The sequence below is a fragment of the Anguilla rostrata genome, chromosome 9, assembly GCF_018555375.3.
Source record: "Anguilla rostrata isolate EN2019 chromosome 9, ASM1855537v3, whole genome shotgun sequence".
Taxonomy (NCBI): Eukaryota; Metazoa; Chordata; class Actinopteri; order Anguilliformes; family Anguillidae; genus Anguilla; species Anguilla rostrata.
The window spans coordinates 34,484,314-34,500,683 of record NC_057941.1 but is presented as its reverse complement, the minus strand read 5'-3'; the positions used below and the strand labels follow the sequence as shown (position 1 = coordinate 34,500,683).

Below are 16,370 nucleotides of genomic sequence, written 5' to 3'. Positions count from 1 at the left end.
GCTCTGCGAGATGAGATTGAATCTGTGAAGGGCTGAGGAGATTGTTGATCACTGGACATTTTCTCCCATTTCAGCCAATGAGCTCTGCAGCTCTGTCAGTGTTGTAGCTGGCTTCTTAGTCACTTCTATGACAATTTCCCTTGTCTGGTTCCTCAGTTTTGTAGGATGGCCTGATCTTGGTAACGTCTGGGTTAAAACATATTTTGTACATTTCAATACAGTGGATTTAATGCTGCTCCTTGGAAGGTGCAAAGCTTTGCCAGACTTTTTATTAACTTCTCCAGCTTTTTACCCCCTAACAACTTAATCTCAAAGTTCCACAGGCAGTTCCTTGATCGGCATGACAAATCTGTTTTGAGTGATCACTGATCAGAAGTACTCTAATATTTGTTATATTGATCAGAAGCATTCTAGAGTTTGATCATTGAAGTAGTCTTATTTTTGATCAGGGCAGCTCAAACACAGTGCTACACCTACTTAAAACTCCTTTCACAATAACATTCAGATCTCACAAAAGTTTTATCTGAAAAACGTTTGTAATTTCACCTCTTGACTTCACAAAACCCTGGTGAAACTCACAACATTTCCAGGTTTTATGAGCCTCACATTGTGTAGCCCATTCCTATTGCTGCAGTGATAACTGAATAACTGGGGCTGTGTGGCTCACTCAGAGGTGGATCTGCACTGTATCACACATTCACCTCCTCTTTATTTCTTATAGTAGCATTTATAACGGTTGTCACAGAGCACTTCACACTGAAGATTTCCTACAGGAAAGTAAAAAAACCCCTTTTGAGCCTGTGTGGGAAAAAATTTAATGTTGCGCTAAACTGTTAAATTATTAGATAAACAGAGGAGTTGAACTTTAACGCACTAAACACAAAATTGGGGAACCAGATGGGGAACTAAACAAGAGTTCCCTAAGAACTGTTACCCCAGTGATAAAATTTGAATAGATGACTGAAAATGTTTATATCAGTTTAGTCCCTCAGCTCAGACCCCAGAAAGGAGTCATGGTGGTCCCTTACAGGGACTGGCTCCATACTGTAGATTGACATTAATATTGAGGCAACTGTTGGGCACTTTCACATTTCAAACAGCTTGAAATCCTCTTGGGGTTGCCTGGTTTATGTGCGCACCTGTAACCCTTATGTTTGGTTTGGGTCAAATTGAACAGTTTGAAAGTTTTAGTAAAAGAGGAATGACACTTTTGAAAGATGTATTTCATAACCAGCGGCTAAGCAAGTGTAAATTTGTTTCTTGTTTGGTGTTTCTATTTGTTGTTCATCATCTGTATTTGCTTCATGTCTTTTTTCCTATAAGGCTTCTTTGAATATAATTAGATAAAGACAAAAAATAAATGATAATGTCGTTCAAAATAATAAATATCACTAATCTGCTGCATGAAAACCTTGTTTCATTTGAATGTTTCACAGATAAACGTGATTTATGTACCCCACGCCTTCATTATAGTGGATTTATATAAATCACATCTGTACCACAAGAAGTAAATGACAGTTTAATTGTTAACTGTGATCTAACAGGTAAATTGCAACCATTAACCATATAAATTGTTTGGAATTGAGATAAAGATGTTACATATAGAGTATTTTTGCATAAATCTTATTTCTGTGTTGCTTTAATGTCCTGGTTATATTTGACCCAGGCTAACAGTGATGCCTTTAAGTATGGACCATGGATTATACCCACAACAAGCACCCTCACTACATCAATCCACACTGATCAGTGCAGGGTTAGGGGTCATACCTTTATGTCTGAGTGACAGTTGAGATCAAGTTTCCTGCAACACTGAGCTCATTGCCCATTGTGCATCTGTCTCAGAACATTTGCTTTATTTGCAGACATACAATGCTTGTATGAGGCTGTGCAGTGAATCTCAGACATTCATCCTCAAACCTATAATCTGTACAAGCCTTGTAGGGTGCCACTACCGATAAACCAGAGGACAACAAAAGAAAAGGTTTTGTTATTTTAATGAAAAGTATGTAAGCAGTGGATGTTTTAGTTGTTACTTGGACTATACTCAAATGGGTCGTTTCAGGACACACACATTCACATTTTGCAGTGATGCACTTTTCTCATAATGGGTTGAAAAGAGGCTCTAAAAACTTTGCTGTGTAGTTTCCCTGTGCCAAAAGATATGATTTTTGGATTGGCAAGAAAAATAATGGGGTTGCAAGGGCAGATCTGCCATCAGAACTACAATTCCCGTCGATCAGTTGTAGATGGTGTTCGTTTTGGTCAGAAATATCCTCGACCGCACACCTCGCTTGCTCGCTAGTAGGTTGCGCACTTTCAATGAATTTTGCAACATGCAAATAAATTTTCCACTTGTCTGTTGCAATGAACGCATAATATTGGCTGACAGAAGAGGTAAAATCGTTTTTTTTTAGCCTGTAAGGCAGGACGTAGAGGTTGCGGCGACACAAATGTAAAATAGCGGTGCATTTTCTTATCCATTTATTTCCCCAGTCACTATAACAGTGGTGCCAACTGTGAGATAAACATTGTTAAACATTGTGCTGCGTTTTTCGTGGCTCAAATTCACTTGGATTCACTTTTTAATAGAAATACAAATAGGCGGTGCTTGTGGGTGGGAATTTGTGACAGACTCGTGAACGGCCAATCGTGTTAAAAGGACTCCGTTTCCTCGCGTTAAATCGCAATACCCCACCGCCCAAGAGATCCTGGTAAACCTAACTTGACGTTGCGTGATCGTACATGACAAACATTCAAGGTAGCCAATCAGTGGTCAGAATTTTATTTGATTGGCCAATAGTCATCATAAAACTTGACTAGAGGTGGGCTTTACAGAAATGTTACGTAGTGTGTTTGGTTGTTAGAAAGTTAATGGCTGGGGGGAAAGAGATTCTCTTCTCGCTTCAGGAGAGTTTGAGGATTTTCTGAAGTGAAAACATCATAATTTAAAACTGTATTACCCCAAAGCAAGTTTAGGACAATATTACATTTGTTAATATACATAATATTTAGGAAAGTATGCAGGATGCAGTAGCCGGGACAGCAATGCTGACGGACGGCTTCGAGGACGAGATTGACTCGGTGACTCCGCGCTCCCCTGCGGTAGGGATGGGGGTTGGAGCCACACCAGGAGCCGGACTCGGGGGCCTAGGGATTGGTGTCGGAGGAAAAAAAGTTCGCTTATTCGGCGAGGCGGGTGGGTCCGCAACAGACAGGCTGGATTTTAAACTCGCTGCGGCTGCAGTGCTTTCCTCCGGCCCTGGATCCGGCAGCGACGAAGATGAGGTTTCTGAGGTAACGTTAAGCCTAGCTAGCTAGACAAGATCGTATTTAGTCAGCCAGCAAGCTAACTCCGTCCCTCCCTCCCCGATGCAATTTCACAAAACAAACACATTTTAAGCCCAATATGTGTCATGTCAACCATATACCCCATACATTGTATTATTTTGGAACAGTATTGAGTGTACACACGGACATATTTTTAGAATTAGCCACAATATGCAATGTTTTATTTACGTCGAAGGCTGCGATCAAGGCCTAGCTAGTAGTTGCAGCGCATCGCAGCAGTGCTCTCACATTTAGCCACAACTTTGCTGTTTTTTAGGCAGCCAGTCGCAATGCCTGCCAGCCACGGTTGTTGGCAAGCACGTCCCAGTTAGCACATTTTAAAACGTTAGACGTATGTCACCCTGCAGACACCACAGGTATTCGATTTATCGCCTTACCCTTGTTTGCTGTCAAGTGTTGATAGCAAGCTAGTTCACCAAGTAAAACAGGCGGACGAAGACTTGCCTAACTAACGTTAGCTATTTGCTAGGCGTCATGGGTTCTCAGAAGATTGGCTGATTACGAAGTCCAACCATTTCTCCTACGCGTCAGGGCCCTGGGGATATTATCAATATCCTTCGTTGGACATTGCTAAGACGCTAAGCTGGGTCGGTCGGTCTCGGCTCGTTCTCCCAGTTTAAGCACCGTTATAAACAAAAGGTTCGCTGTTTTCGTGTCATTTGCCTTGGTTCTGTCACAACGCCTTCTGTCCTCGCTTGGACATTTACCCGACAGGACAACCCGTGCCGACCATGTAGCCGACAGCTGTGACGAACCCTCGTCCCCAGGAAAATGTGTTTGCGTATGAGTTTAGCAAGCCAGCCATGTATGCACAGGTGGTGGGTACGAAGCTAGCTTTGCACGTCGTCTCTCCAGTGTCTTTAGGGTTTAACTGCAGGTTTCTTAACGTCTTAATAATCTGTTACAATCTTTGGCTTCCCCTTAAAATTGCCCAACTAACATATGACTAGTTTCAGTTGCAGGTAAATAATTAATGTGTGGGTTTAAAGCTTAGTCATCATCGCTGTGAATGTGTGGTTTTTCTGTCAGATGTACTGGAACTGGCCTGGCACGTTGTCAGACAGTGAGACCTCTGTCCTGCGTGTAAACACCGGGCTCTCAACTCCCATGAATGCGCAGGTCTCACCCAGCCGGATACTGTTCTCGGCTCCAGTTGTTTCCCTCACTACCTTGTTTGAATCACTGCTTAATGTCTTTTAAACGCCCTTTGAAATCGCAATTTCCTCTTCCTTACAAAGCAACGGATCCTGCAAGTTTAGCAGTCGTAATTTTCTTTTTTTAATGCTGTGATGAAATGGGTCCTAATTACACGAAGAGCCAAATCTAGGTTTTTCACGTGTGTAATTACAAGACCATCACTTTGAATGAGCGTTCTCCTCGACCTTAACTGTTTAAAAAAAAAAACACAATCACTTAGGAATAATGTGGGAATAACACAAAAATAGAAGGCTAAGTTCACTGTGTCCCACATAAATTGGTTTAAATGTATGTCTGAACTTGTACAGAAGGACCTATGGCACCAGGTAATTTGTAGACAAAGCGGTCACAGTTGAGAGAGGTCGGGCAGATGCTTGGGGCGGTCTCTGCTTCTCTTTCTGCCGGGCATGGGTGCGACCGCGGCCTTTTATAGCTCGCAGAGGGTGGCACTTTTCTCCCTGGTGTAGACTGTTTGACCAGAATGGGGAGAGATCAGGATGTAGCCTTTGGGATAGCCTGGCACATCTGCCACCCATGCCTGCAACGCTAGGCCCCAGACGTACACATGGGATCTGCCAAGGACCTCGCCATGGTTCTGCAGTCCAGACGGTCCTCAGAGGCGCTACGTCTTTCCGCGTGTTGACCAGGAACAGATTTATTCTGCAGGTGATTGGCACAAAGAGGAAAAAATGCCCAGGTTCTGTGCTGAGTGGGCACAGAGTCTCACCCAGGTTCTGCAGGAAAACACACCCAGCTCCATACCCAGCACGTGCCAGGAGCGATTTGCTCAGTTTCCACTCCGTAAAGTGGCCACAAATTCCATTATCTTGGGTTCCACCCCTGTTGGCGTGGTCTGAGAAACGAAAAGCCCAAAGTTGCATTAATTCATTGCAGGGTGCCGGTTTGCACGGATGACATATGACCTGCAAATGCTGGTGATCGTACCACGTTTGGAAATGCACCCGCTGGGTTCAGTGTACACTTGTGTTCAGTGCTGTTGAACCACTTCAGGGAACCAAGGAGCTACGAGAGAAACGCAGGCCAGTTTGCTGAGTGGACGTACCTTTGGAACATAAACGCAGGGAATGAGGTGTTCCGCGTATCACGTGCCAGCATCCTGCCCACAGTGTGCAGATCCAGGACGCTCGGAGCCGTGGGCCAAGCACTTTCGCTCGGGTTGCAGGGTTGTCGTCACGCGCCAGACCAGCCACTTCTCCTTTTGGATCTCTTGGAAGCCCAGAAGTGCCTCATAGGGAGGGAAATGGGAAGGAAGTGATGTCAGAAGCCCATGGTGTTCCAGAAATTCAGGGAACTGGAGCGGCCAGTTGGCATGAGTGACAGGCGGTGGGTTTGAGGAGACTGGTCATCCTGCTGTAAGGGGTATAATAATCCATAGCGCTTAGGCCTCATACACATGCATACACATTGATATCCGCAGTAGTAGTAATGTGGCTGGTCTCCAGGATTGAGTGCAAACAAAACCTTAACATAAATGGGCATTCTTCCTTTCTGCCTTGTGGGCCTCCAGTTGAGCTCTCACTGGGAAGACGACTTTACCAGCAAGCCTTAATAATTGGTTCATTTGGCGCATGGCAAATATGTGGTGACAGTCATTGCGAGTGACTGGACCCTGAGCCAATGGGCAGGGCGATGCTGTGGGTTTGACCCGCCTCCAGCGGCGTGTAATGGGCTCAGTGTCTCTGCGGGTCACGTCAGAAGGCAGTGACACGGGCATGGTTTACACAGGGGAACAGTAGTAACTTTGAGCCGGCATTACGCACAGCTGAAAAATAAGCTGTTTGGGGTTTGGCGACAGAGAACAAATGTTGCATTGTAATCTTTCTACAGCCATTTAACTAGTGGTGTTAGGCACTTGGATCAGGTTTTACTTTAGGGGCAATTGTCCAACTAAAAGATTGTCTGTTTGTCTTCAAACGCAAAGTCTTTCTGTTTTATAAGCAACGTGTGTTGCTTTAAAAAAAAAAAAAAAAAAAACCTGACCTGTGATCTGACTGTTTTCTCTTAGTATACACACAAGCATGTAGCGCATACAGGATTGTGCCTGTACATAATATTCAGTGGAACAACAGGATTATGGGTATGCATATAACCTTCAGAAGAGCAGGGCTGTTGTTGTGTATATAACCTGCAGTATAACAGTGGAATTGTGGGTGACGTGTGTATATAACCTGTAGAACAGCTGGATTGTGGTTGTGTATGTACCCTTCAGTACCACAGTGGGATAGTGGGTGTATATATAACCTTCAGTGGAACAGTGGGATTTTGTGTGTATATAACCTTCAATAGAACAGTGGGATTATGGGTGTGTATATAACCTTCAGAAGAACAGCAGGATTATGGGTGTGTGTATATAGCGTTCAGTAGAACAGTGGGATTTTTGGTGTGTATATAACCTTCAGAAGAACAGCAGGATTATGGGTGTGTGTATATAGCGTTCAGTAGAACAGTGGGATTTTGTGTGTATATAACCTTCAATAGAACAGTGGGATTATGGGTGTGGTATATAGCGTTCAGTAGAACAGTGGATTTTTGTGTGTATATAACCTTCAGAAGAACAGCAGGATTATGGGTGTGCGTATATAGCGTTCAGTAGAACAGTGGGATTTTTGGTGTGTATATAACCTTCAGAAGAACAGCAGGATTATGGGTGTGCGTATATAGCGTTCAGTAGAACAGTGGGATTTTTGGTGTGTATATAACCTTCAGAAGAGCAGCAGGATTATGGGTGTGTGTATATAGCGTTCAGTAGAACAGTGGGATTTTTGGTGTGTATATAACCTTCAGAAGAACAGCAGGATTATGGGTGTGCGTATATAGCGTTCAGTAGAACAGTGAGATTTTTGGTGTGTATATAACCTTCAGAAGAACAGCAGGATTATGGGTGTGCGTATATAGCGTTCAGTAGAACAGTGGGATTTTTGGTGTGTATATAACCTTCAGAAGAGCAGCAGGATTATGGGTGTGTGTATATAGCGTTCAGTAGAACAGTGGGATTTTTGGTGTGTATATAACCTTCAGAAGAACAGCAGGATTATGGGTGTGTGTATATAGCGTTCAGTAGAACAGTGGGATTTTTGGTGTGTATATAACCTTCAGAAGAACAGCAGGATTATGGGTGTGTGTATATAGCGTTCAGTAGAACAGTGGGATTTTTGGTGTGTATATAACCTTCAGAAGAACAGCAGGATTATGGGTGTGTATATACCCTCCAGATGAAGATCAGGACTGTCAGTGTGTATGTAGCTAACTTTCAGTAGAACAGGGTTATTATGGCTGTGTACATAACCTGCAGTGTAAAAGGGGGATTGTATGGGTGTGTAGTGTTCAGTGTAAATGTGGGTGACATTGTGGGTATTTCTACAATCTTCTGGAGAACGACAGGCTTTTTGTTGTGTGTTGAGCCTTTGGTAGACAGGGTGTGCGTGCGTGCGTGCGTGCGTGCGTGCGTGTCATTCAGCAGAGCAGCAGGGTTGTTTTTATTTACTGTGTTCCATAGAATATATTGTGTGTGTGTGTGTACTCTGTAGAACAACCAGACTGTTTATTTACAGTGTTCTGAAGAATAGTGTGTGTGTGCTTCTGCGCATGTGTGTGTAGCGTTCATTGGGAGTAGGGCTGAGGTGGTTCTCATCTGTTCTTGTTTGAGGGAAGTCTGCAGTGGCAGCTGCGATGGAGTGAATGTGATAGCAGAAAGGAGGAGGAGGGAAAGGTTAGAAAGCCGCTGTTAATTCTCTGTATCTCCTTCTGAAAGGCTGTTCTCTTATCGACTCGCATTCTACATTTTTCTGTCAATTTTGCTCTCGCGTGTCTTGATGGATCTCTGCTGGAATATGAGGCAGAACATGCATTGTTTTGAGGTCCAGCTGACAGCTGGGTGTTCTGGGCCATTGCTACACACCGCCAGTCTTCTCCTGTCTCCAGAGTGAGCATGTGCAGTGGCCACCTGTGCACCCTGGGAACTGTAGTTTCAATGGTGCCGTTTGTTGTCAGTTATGCGTGCCCTTTGAGGACCAGTGGAACTACAACCCCCACAGTTCATTGTGTGACGCTTTCCTTTTGTAAACATTCCTCAGTTATGCAGTGTGCCATTAGCAGTTGCTGTTTGCATGTGTGTTGGAGAATGTTTGTCTGTGTCCATTTAATTTACTCACAGCAGTTGTACCAAGATATATTAATTAAAGCTGTAGAATTAAAGGCGGTTAACTGTGTCTTCTGCTTGTGCTGCTTTTGGAAATCCAAACTATGGAAACCAACCTTTTCCAGGCTGCCTGATTATTAGAGGGGGCGGGGGGTTACTCTTACAGTTTCAGTGAAATTGTTGTAATTTCTCCGAGTGGCTTTATTTAAAAATAAAAATAAAATTAATATATATATATAATATTCCATTCCTGAAATACTAGAGGTCTTCTTGCTTAGGCCAGCAGTTCTGAACTGGAGGTACCCAAAGTGCCGTTGTGGCGTACCTGTGGAACATGAGGAAAATTAAGAACGGAGGCTGTGGAATGTGCCTTATGGGACACATCCTACGTTCATCAGTATTGATTTAGCATCGAGCTTTGGACATCTGCATTAAATGAGTGATTTAGATTACAATAAGATGAGTAGTAATATGACTGAGTCATCTTTGAGGTGGGTTGTTTGATGACTCGTACTGAGGTGACAATGTATGTTGCCTGAAAGTGGCCCTGATCCACTGCTTTGGTCAGAAGCAGCTGTATAACTGCTCTGTAGCTCATTATTCAGACCTACTCTTGTGTGCGTGTGTTAGCATGGGCCCTTGAAAACTTTAACCTTGAACGCTGCTTGAATTTTACTGATAAGATGAAATGATAATGCTTGAATTTTGAATTGTGTACATACTGCAAACTGTACATCCAAAACATCTTCATGTCTTACTCTGTTACGCATGCGAGACAACAAAAATAAGACCAATTCCATTTGAGGGTTGTGTCACTCGAAAGTTATGGTGTCGTCTCCAAAGACCTGCAAACGTGTTTTTTTTTTTTTTTTTTTTTGAATTAAAGTTATCGGTTATTCTATAGGCAATATCTGTGAAGTTGATGGTGGGCGCATAATTTTTTACGCGTGGAAAAACTGCCAAAACGTGGGAAAGAACTATAAACGCAGATATTCAGAGTTCTTTTTCAAATCTATTTTAAATAGAAATCCGCCTTGCGCGGTTCTTATATATAATGGTTTTTTTTCTTCATGCCGTCACTGGTTAGAACTCTCTGGAGGCGGCACAAAATTTGATTGAGGCGGCTTCCTGAAAATTCTCTACACAGGAACAACCCTGTCAATTAGCTGCATAAATTCACAAATATAAATGAATAGAATTCATTGCATCTTACCATAATCATATATGCCTTCATCTTTGAAATCGCAATAACCCAATATTTAGGCTACATGTTATTTATCAGAAAATGCCTTAATGTTAGTTGATCAAGCTCAGCGTATTTAGAGAAGCTAAACATCTGATTAATTTTACGAATCTTTGTTTATCAATCATGTTACTGTTTTTTTGTTTTGAATATTAAACAACATATCTTTGTCATCCAAACCTATAAAAAAATGACAACTTTTTGAACATATTCACTTCCAGTCCAGTTACAGCTACATCTAACCTCTTGGCTGATTGTAGAAAGAAAGGCAAAACAGAAAATTTCGATTTGAGGGAATGTGACCTTTGACCTAACATAAATTTTCTTTTTAAGGAAAGCATGAGAGCAACATGCAGCTCATATCATGAATGAAGATCGCTCTTGAAGTGACTGTGTTTTCATGTTTCCAGCGCGGTGTCTGATACAGAACAGATGTAGGTGCGTCCCCCCCCACCCCCCTTACAGATTCCTCAGACAGCTGAGCCCTTTCCTGGCTCAAATGGCTTGTAATCATATTTGAAGTGTTATTTAAACAGCCGTCTCGGTTACTCTGGAGCAGAGAAAGAGAGCCCAGCGAAAGAGGCGCTGTCAGGTTAATCTATTTGCTTCCTGCCATTTTAATTTGTCTTTCGCACTTCTGGATGTTTATTTTAGCTGGAGGACCAGGTCGAGCCTCCTGCTTTTCGGCGTACGGTGTGCAGCGTGCTGCGATGGCTGAGCCGCTCGCCATCGACCCCCTCGCGCAGGTCTAGCGCATGGTGTCTGACTCCAGTCCGGGAGGGCTGCAGCGTCTGCTGTGTTTTCAGCGCGTCTCAGCACTAGCCATTAATTCATGTCTTTGATTGGCCAGTCCACACACTGTGTTCCCTAGGCCTTAATTGGCTGCTGATTGAAAGAAAACCACAAATACCTGCAGACGCTGTGGCCCTCCAGCACTGTAGTTTGGCAGCCCTCGGCCTGGACACCAATGTGGGACCGGGGGGGGGGGGGCTCTGTACCACACCAGGGAGTCACTTGCACGTGAAATCATTAGGAACTGCTGGGGTAAATTACTTCCATGAATTACTCAGTCCGGCCATTACACTGTCCGGCCAGGACTGCAAACCGGACACGTTTGAGTAATTTTAAATGCGGACATTCCGGTCGAAAACTGGACATCTGCCAACTCTAGTCAGAGGCGGCACAGTCTGGAGTCCATGCCAGACGGTGGGGCCCATCCCCTGCACTAGAACAGTGCCTTCTCTGGATGAGCCGCCCAGCAGCCCCCTGGATGCACTGTTTTACAGCCCCGCCTCTGATTCCTCCGGGACGGAGTGGCTTTGCAGAGCGTGAGTTCGAGGAGGCCGCGCGTTAAGCACGCTGGCTGTTCCGCTCGTGTCCCTGCGTGGCTGCAGGTGGCCCCCGCTTGCCCCGGGAATGCGAGGGAGTCACTGCACTTACGAATTCACTGGAGTTCGTCTCCGCTCTCTCCCCCCCCGTCTGGGCCCGCCGAGGTATCCGGGCCCAAGTGCGGAATGCCGGCCCAGCGCTTTCTTGAACCGCTGCTTCGGAATGCTCAGCGGCTGCTCCCGCCGTGGACCAATGGGGTCGCGGCATGGCTGTGTGACATCACCAGCTGTGTGCTCTGCGGCTCGCTTGAAAGCATGCGGTTACAGTTGCCGTGGTAGGAATTCAGCTGTCTTGTTCGCACAGGTGCATTTTGATCAAATGTATTTTTCACGCCTTCATTCTGGGGCGCCAGTGTAGTATAATGGATATGGAGTTGGTCTTTTAACCTGAAGGTCACAGGCTCGATTCCCACTGCTGTTGTACCCTTGAGAAAGGTACTTAGCCTACATTGCTTCAGTATATATCCAGCTGTATAAATGGATGCGTTGTAAGAAGTTGTGTAAGTCGCTCTGAATAAGCGTATCTGCTAAATGCCTGTAATAGAGTAGTGCCCACAGGTCAAGCTCCATGTTGTCCACCCAGGATAATTTACAACTCTAGATTCATCTGCAGCTGCATTTTTTGTGGCACTACTTTATGGAGAGTGTGTGAATTTATGTTCTAGAGGTTTGTTTGTATGTTTACATCCGAGAGGTTAATGGAGATTTTGTGGGCCGGTGGGCAGTCAGGTTTGTGCGTTTTTTGGGCATGGTTTATTTTTAAGGACTGTCAACCACAGGAAGTTGCGTGCTCATGTTTACGCCTCAGTGTGAAAGTGGGGTAGGAGGACGCTGGTGTCCATACTGAGTGGCAGCCTTTATATCTGATCATGATCACTGTTGTGACAGTGAGCTGCTGTCCCTCAAAGCCAGGGGGGGTCTCCTCTGGGGCAGGGCGACCTGCCCCGCTGACTCATGGGTAATTTCTGCTCTCGTGCCCCCTCACGCTCCAGATTGGGGGGTGCGGTGAAGGAATCTTGCTATTTATGAATGTGTCCTGGAACTGCAGGCCGATGTCACTGATGTCATGCAGGGACTTGTGTGTCTGTCAGCTTCCAGCTGAGGTGCGTGTGTGCGTGCGTGCGTGCGGCAAAATCATAGAGAAAAGGCTTGCTGTATCTAATTGCTTTCTGTACTCAACAACAAACACACATGTACGTATAAATACATTACTGTAATGTGTTCTGCACGAATAAAATATGTTTTCTGCTCTAGACCGTCATTAGTGTAACGAGTGTGTAGATGCGCGCTGACTTTTAAAGACGTAATTAGAGCGTGTGTGTCACAATATTTTATGTCCTATTAAAAGGTAGTTGATAGTGGAGTAGTCGACACATTAATTACCATCACCAGAGAAACCTACACAGATTCCTCAAAGCCAAGAGACGAAGAGAAAATGAAAGAATAGATGAGGGATTGCATCTGAAGAGGAATGTAGTCTTTAATTCCCTGCATATATTCCCAAGGTTTGTTTTCTTTGAGCCCTTAGCTCTTCATTAGCCTCTAAGTGAAATGTCCTTTTGATGGTAGGCTATTTGTCGGGTCAAGTGGTGAGCAACGTTTCGGCGTTCTTGACTAAATTAACGCGTAGACGTGACGAGCAGCAATTTTCGGGGGACAAGGGAGGACTCGTGTGTGCGTGTGCGTGTGCGTGCGCGTGCGTGCGTGTGTACGAGAGGTGAAGGTTTAGAAATACTCCCGGAACCACATGCAAACCGAATTTGCATCCAAACCGCTCTTCGTCATGTGACGTCGCACCGTGGCCAATAAAATGCAAATGATTCGCATGCAGCTTGGCCTTTCTGAGGCTAGGAGACAGTGCTGCTGTTTTTCAGCTGTGGGGGATAAATGCAGCGTTTAATGGTGCTCATTACATGGCTGAAATGTGTAATACGGGTCTGTGGTTACTGGTTACACACATTAGCCTCAGTAGCCTCTGTGTGAATCAGGCGATCCCAAGTGCTCCAGAGCGGCTGTTAAACTGTGAACCGTTGTCTTTACACGCATGTCCAGGGCAGTGGGCAGCACGTAATGCTACTATGTCTATAGTATGATTCACTCTTCGGTTCTGTGTGTGTGTGGAGGGTGGCAGCAGTTGGAAGAACTGTGTATGCAGGTATGATGTCATAGAGAGCATGGTTTGCAGGTTCGGTGTCAGAGAGAGAGTGAGAGTGTGAGTGTGAGAGAGAGTAAGAGAGAGGTCTCAGTGGTTGTGATGGAGTTCAGAATTGGAAACACCAGTGATTGTAGCTGTGAAGCTGTGGTGGTAGACATTCTCTGGCACAGAGTGTCACTCTGTAGGCATGCTGACACACTGACACACACTGATGCTTGGTTCTATCTCACGTGCACACCCATAGGCTGCGGCAGGTCTGTACGTTCCCACTGTCCGGAGATTGGCCGCAATGAAACGGCAGTCTAGGGTAAAGACAGTTGACCTACATTTCATAAACAGCCTTGTAAGAAAAATGGTAAATATGTTCCGCAGTTATTGTATATTTTTCTAAACTTCTCATGGTTTGAGGATGATTTAAAACCAACTCCTCCCTTATCGTCTTTCCATCTAGACTGTGATTATGCGACTCTCTCCTCTCTGTCTCACTCGATCACTCTCTGTCTCGCTCACTCTATCTGTCTCTGTCTCACTCGCTGTCTGTCTATATCAATCTCTGTCTCTCAGAGAGAGAGGGGGGAGGGGGAGAGAGAGAGAGGGGAAGGAAGGAAGGAAGGAAGGAAGGAGGGAAGGAAGGAGGGAAGGAGGGAAGGAAGGAAGGAACAGACCATACTGAAGCTGGGTTGGGATGACCTCAGATGAGCTTGAGTGGGGTTTTTTTTTTTTTTTGCACTACGACCCTACCGTCCTGTCGGAGCGAATCTCGATAGCGCGCTAGCTAGCTCGAGTTCCACAGCCCGCGGAGCGCTGCTGGCGCTGGGAACGGGGCGGAGCCAGAGGCGGTGCTCAGACGTGTGTGGTCCCGCCCCCACCCCCCGCGCCGGCCCGCGTGCACATACCTGCTGCTGCTGCTGCAGAGGAGGTGCTGGGCCCCCCGGGGGGGGTCTGCCCACGCGCCAGTCCGGCGGCTGCCTGCAGCGCTATTTTCATGTATTTGTTCAGCGGGCGCTCTCATCCAGAGGGGCTCACGCTGCCGCTACAGAAGCAGCCTGACCGCAGGCATACGAGCCAATGGCCGAGCCGCAGGACATAGGAAACGCACAGGGCTGTGAAACTGTGGCACGGTGTTGGCATGAAACTAACAAGGCATAAACATCGCCATTCAATAGCAGACACAGCGCCTAACGATGGTCCGCAAGGGCAGCCTAACTCACATGGTCACGTGCGTATTCTTATATATTACTATACGTATTAGTGCCATACGAGTGGTCTGTGTGGTAATGTGACCTCACGCCGCTAATGCACGCAGTGTGCGGCAGTGATCTGTAAGTTATGTTACCCAACACCGCGCTGACATACATGGGTTTGTTTGAATAGCATTCCAGCTATGCGGCCTTCACCTTGAAAGTGATCTATAAGCGTAACCTTACACTAACACACAGGTCATGTGTAAAATGATCTCTCTAATGTTTTCTCTGTTGATGGCGGGGATCGCTGCTGAACACCGAGACGCGGGTAACCCAACACCGCCGTGTACGTCACGTCTAACGGTGATCTATAAACGTATCGGTGAAACCTTTCCTTTCTCTCCCTTTTCTTCTCTCTCCTTTAACGGCTCTCTCCTTTTCTTTCTCTGGAATATTAGCTCCCTCTTCCTCAGTCCGCCTGTTTCTGATAGGCTGCTGCCTCTGCTGTGTAAATATGAATGGATGTGAATGAACCTCGGCCCTAGGCAGGTCTGGGTAAACTCAAACCCTTCCCTTTAAACAAATGACCCTCCGTCACGCTTCCAGAATGTTCTGGGACGTCGGTTTTCTCCAGCCGGCATTGTTTTTACCCATCATCCCTCAGGATGACACCGTACGGCGTTTGGGGCGTTCGGCAAACGGACACTGCCAGCCGTGCAGGCCGGTTCCGTGCGTTAAGACATCAGCTGGAGCGCTGATGACGGTTTCACCGGAGACGGCCGCCGGCGCGGTTAGCCACTAAGCGCCGATCCCAGCGCTTCTGCCAGTCGGTCGGCGGAGAGAGCTCCATTAGCTCCGCCTCCTCCGCCCCCGGGTCCGCGGCCCGGCTCCCGCCCACGCGCCTGCTGTGCGTGCCGCCGCTCGGACCCCCCTGCCCCTCCGCCGCCGGAGTCGGATGTGAACGCGGCGCGTGGAGTCGGATGTGAACGCGGAGCGCGGGGGAATTAACGGTCAAGGCGTGCTGCCTCACTCTGAGAAATAGGGCTGCTGGGTATTATTCTCTGCTGGGTATTATTCTCTGCGTTCTCCATAAGCAGTGAAGTTGGGTGGGCTCTGCAGATGTGGAGCATGAGAGCATGCGTTTTGGCTCTGCAGATGTGGAGCATGATCACATGCGTTTTGGCTCTGCAGATGTGGAGCATGATCACATCCGTTTTGGCCCTGCAGATGTGGAGCATGATCACATGCGTTTTGGCTCTGCAGATGTGGAGCATGATCACTGCGTTTTGGCCCTGCAGATGTGGAGCATGATCACTGCGTTTTGGCTCTGCAGATGTGGAGCATGATCACTGCGTTTTGGCTCTGCAGATGTGGAGCATGATCACGTGCGTTTTGGCTCTGCAGATGTGCAGCATGATCACATGCGTTTTGGCCCTGCAGATGTGGAGCATGATCACAGGCGTTTTGGCTCTGCAGATGTGGAGCATGATCACATCCGTTTTGGCTCTGCAGATGTGGAGCATGATCACATGCGTTTTGGCTCTGCAGATGTGGAGCATGATCACATGCGTTTTGGCTCTGCAGATGTGGAGCATGATCACATGCGTTTTGGCTCTGCAGATGTGGAGCATGAGAGCATGCGTTTTGGCTCTGCAGATGTGGAGCATGATCACTGCGTTTTGGCTCTGCAGATGTG

At 46.2% G+C, this 16,370-nt stretch overlaps 1 protein-coding gene across 1 annotated transcript in view; it reads left to right on the top strand.

Moving 5' to 3' along the window:
- Positions 1-2,835: 2,835 nt before the first annotated feature.
- ankhd1 (ankyrin repeat and KH domain containing 1) overlaps positions 2,836-16,370 on the top strand; it is a 60,266-nt gene continuing 46,731 nt past the window's right edge. The window contains 1 exon segment of the mRNA XM_064351927.1: positions 2,836-3,294. Coding sequence (XP_064207997.1) covers positions 3,019-3,294 — 276 coding nt within the window. The 5' untranslated portion in view covers positions 2,836-3,018.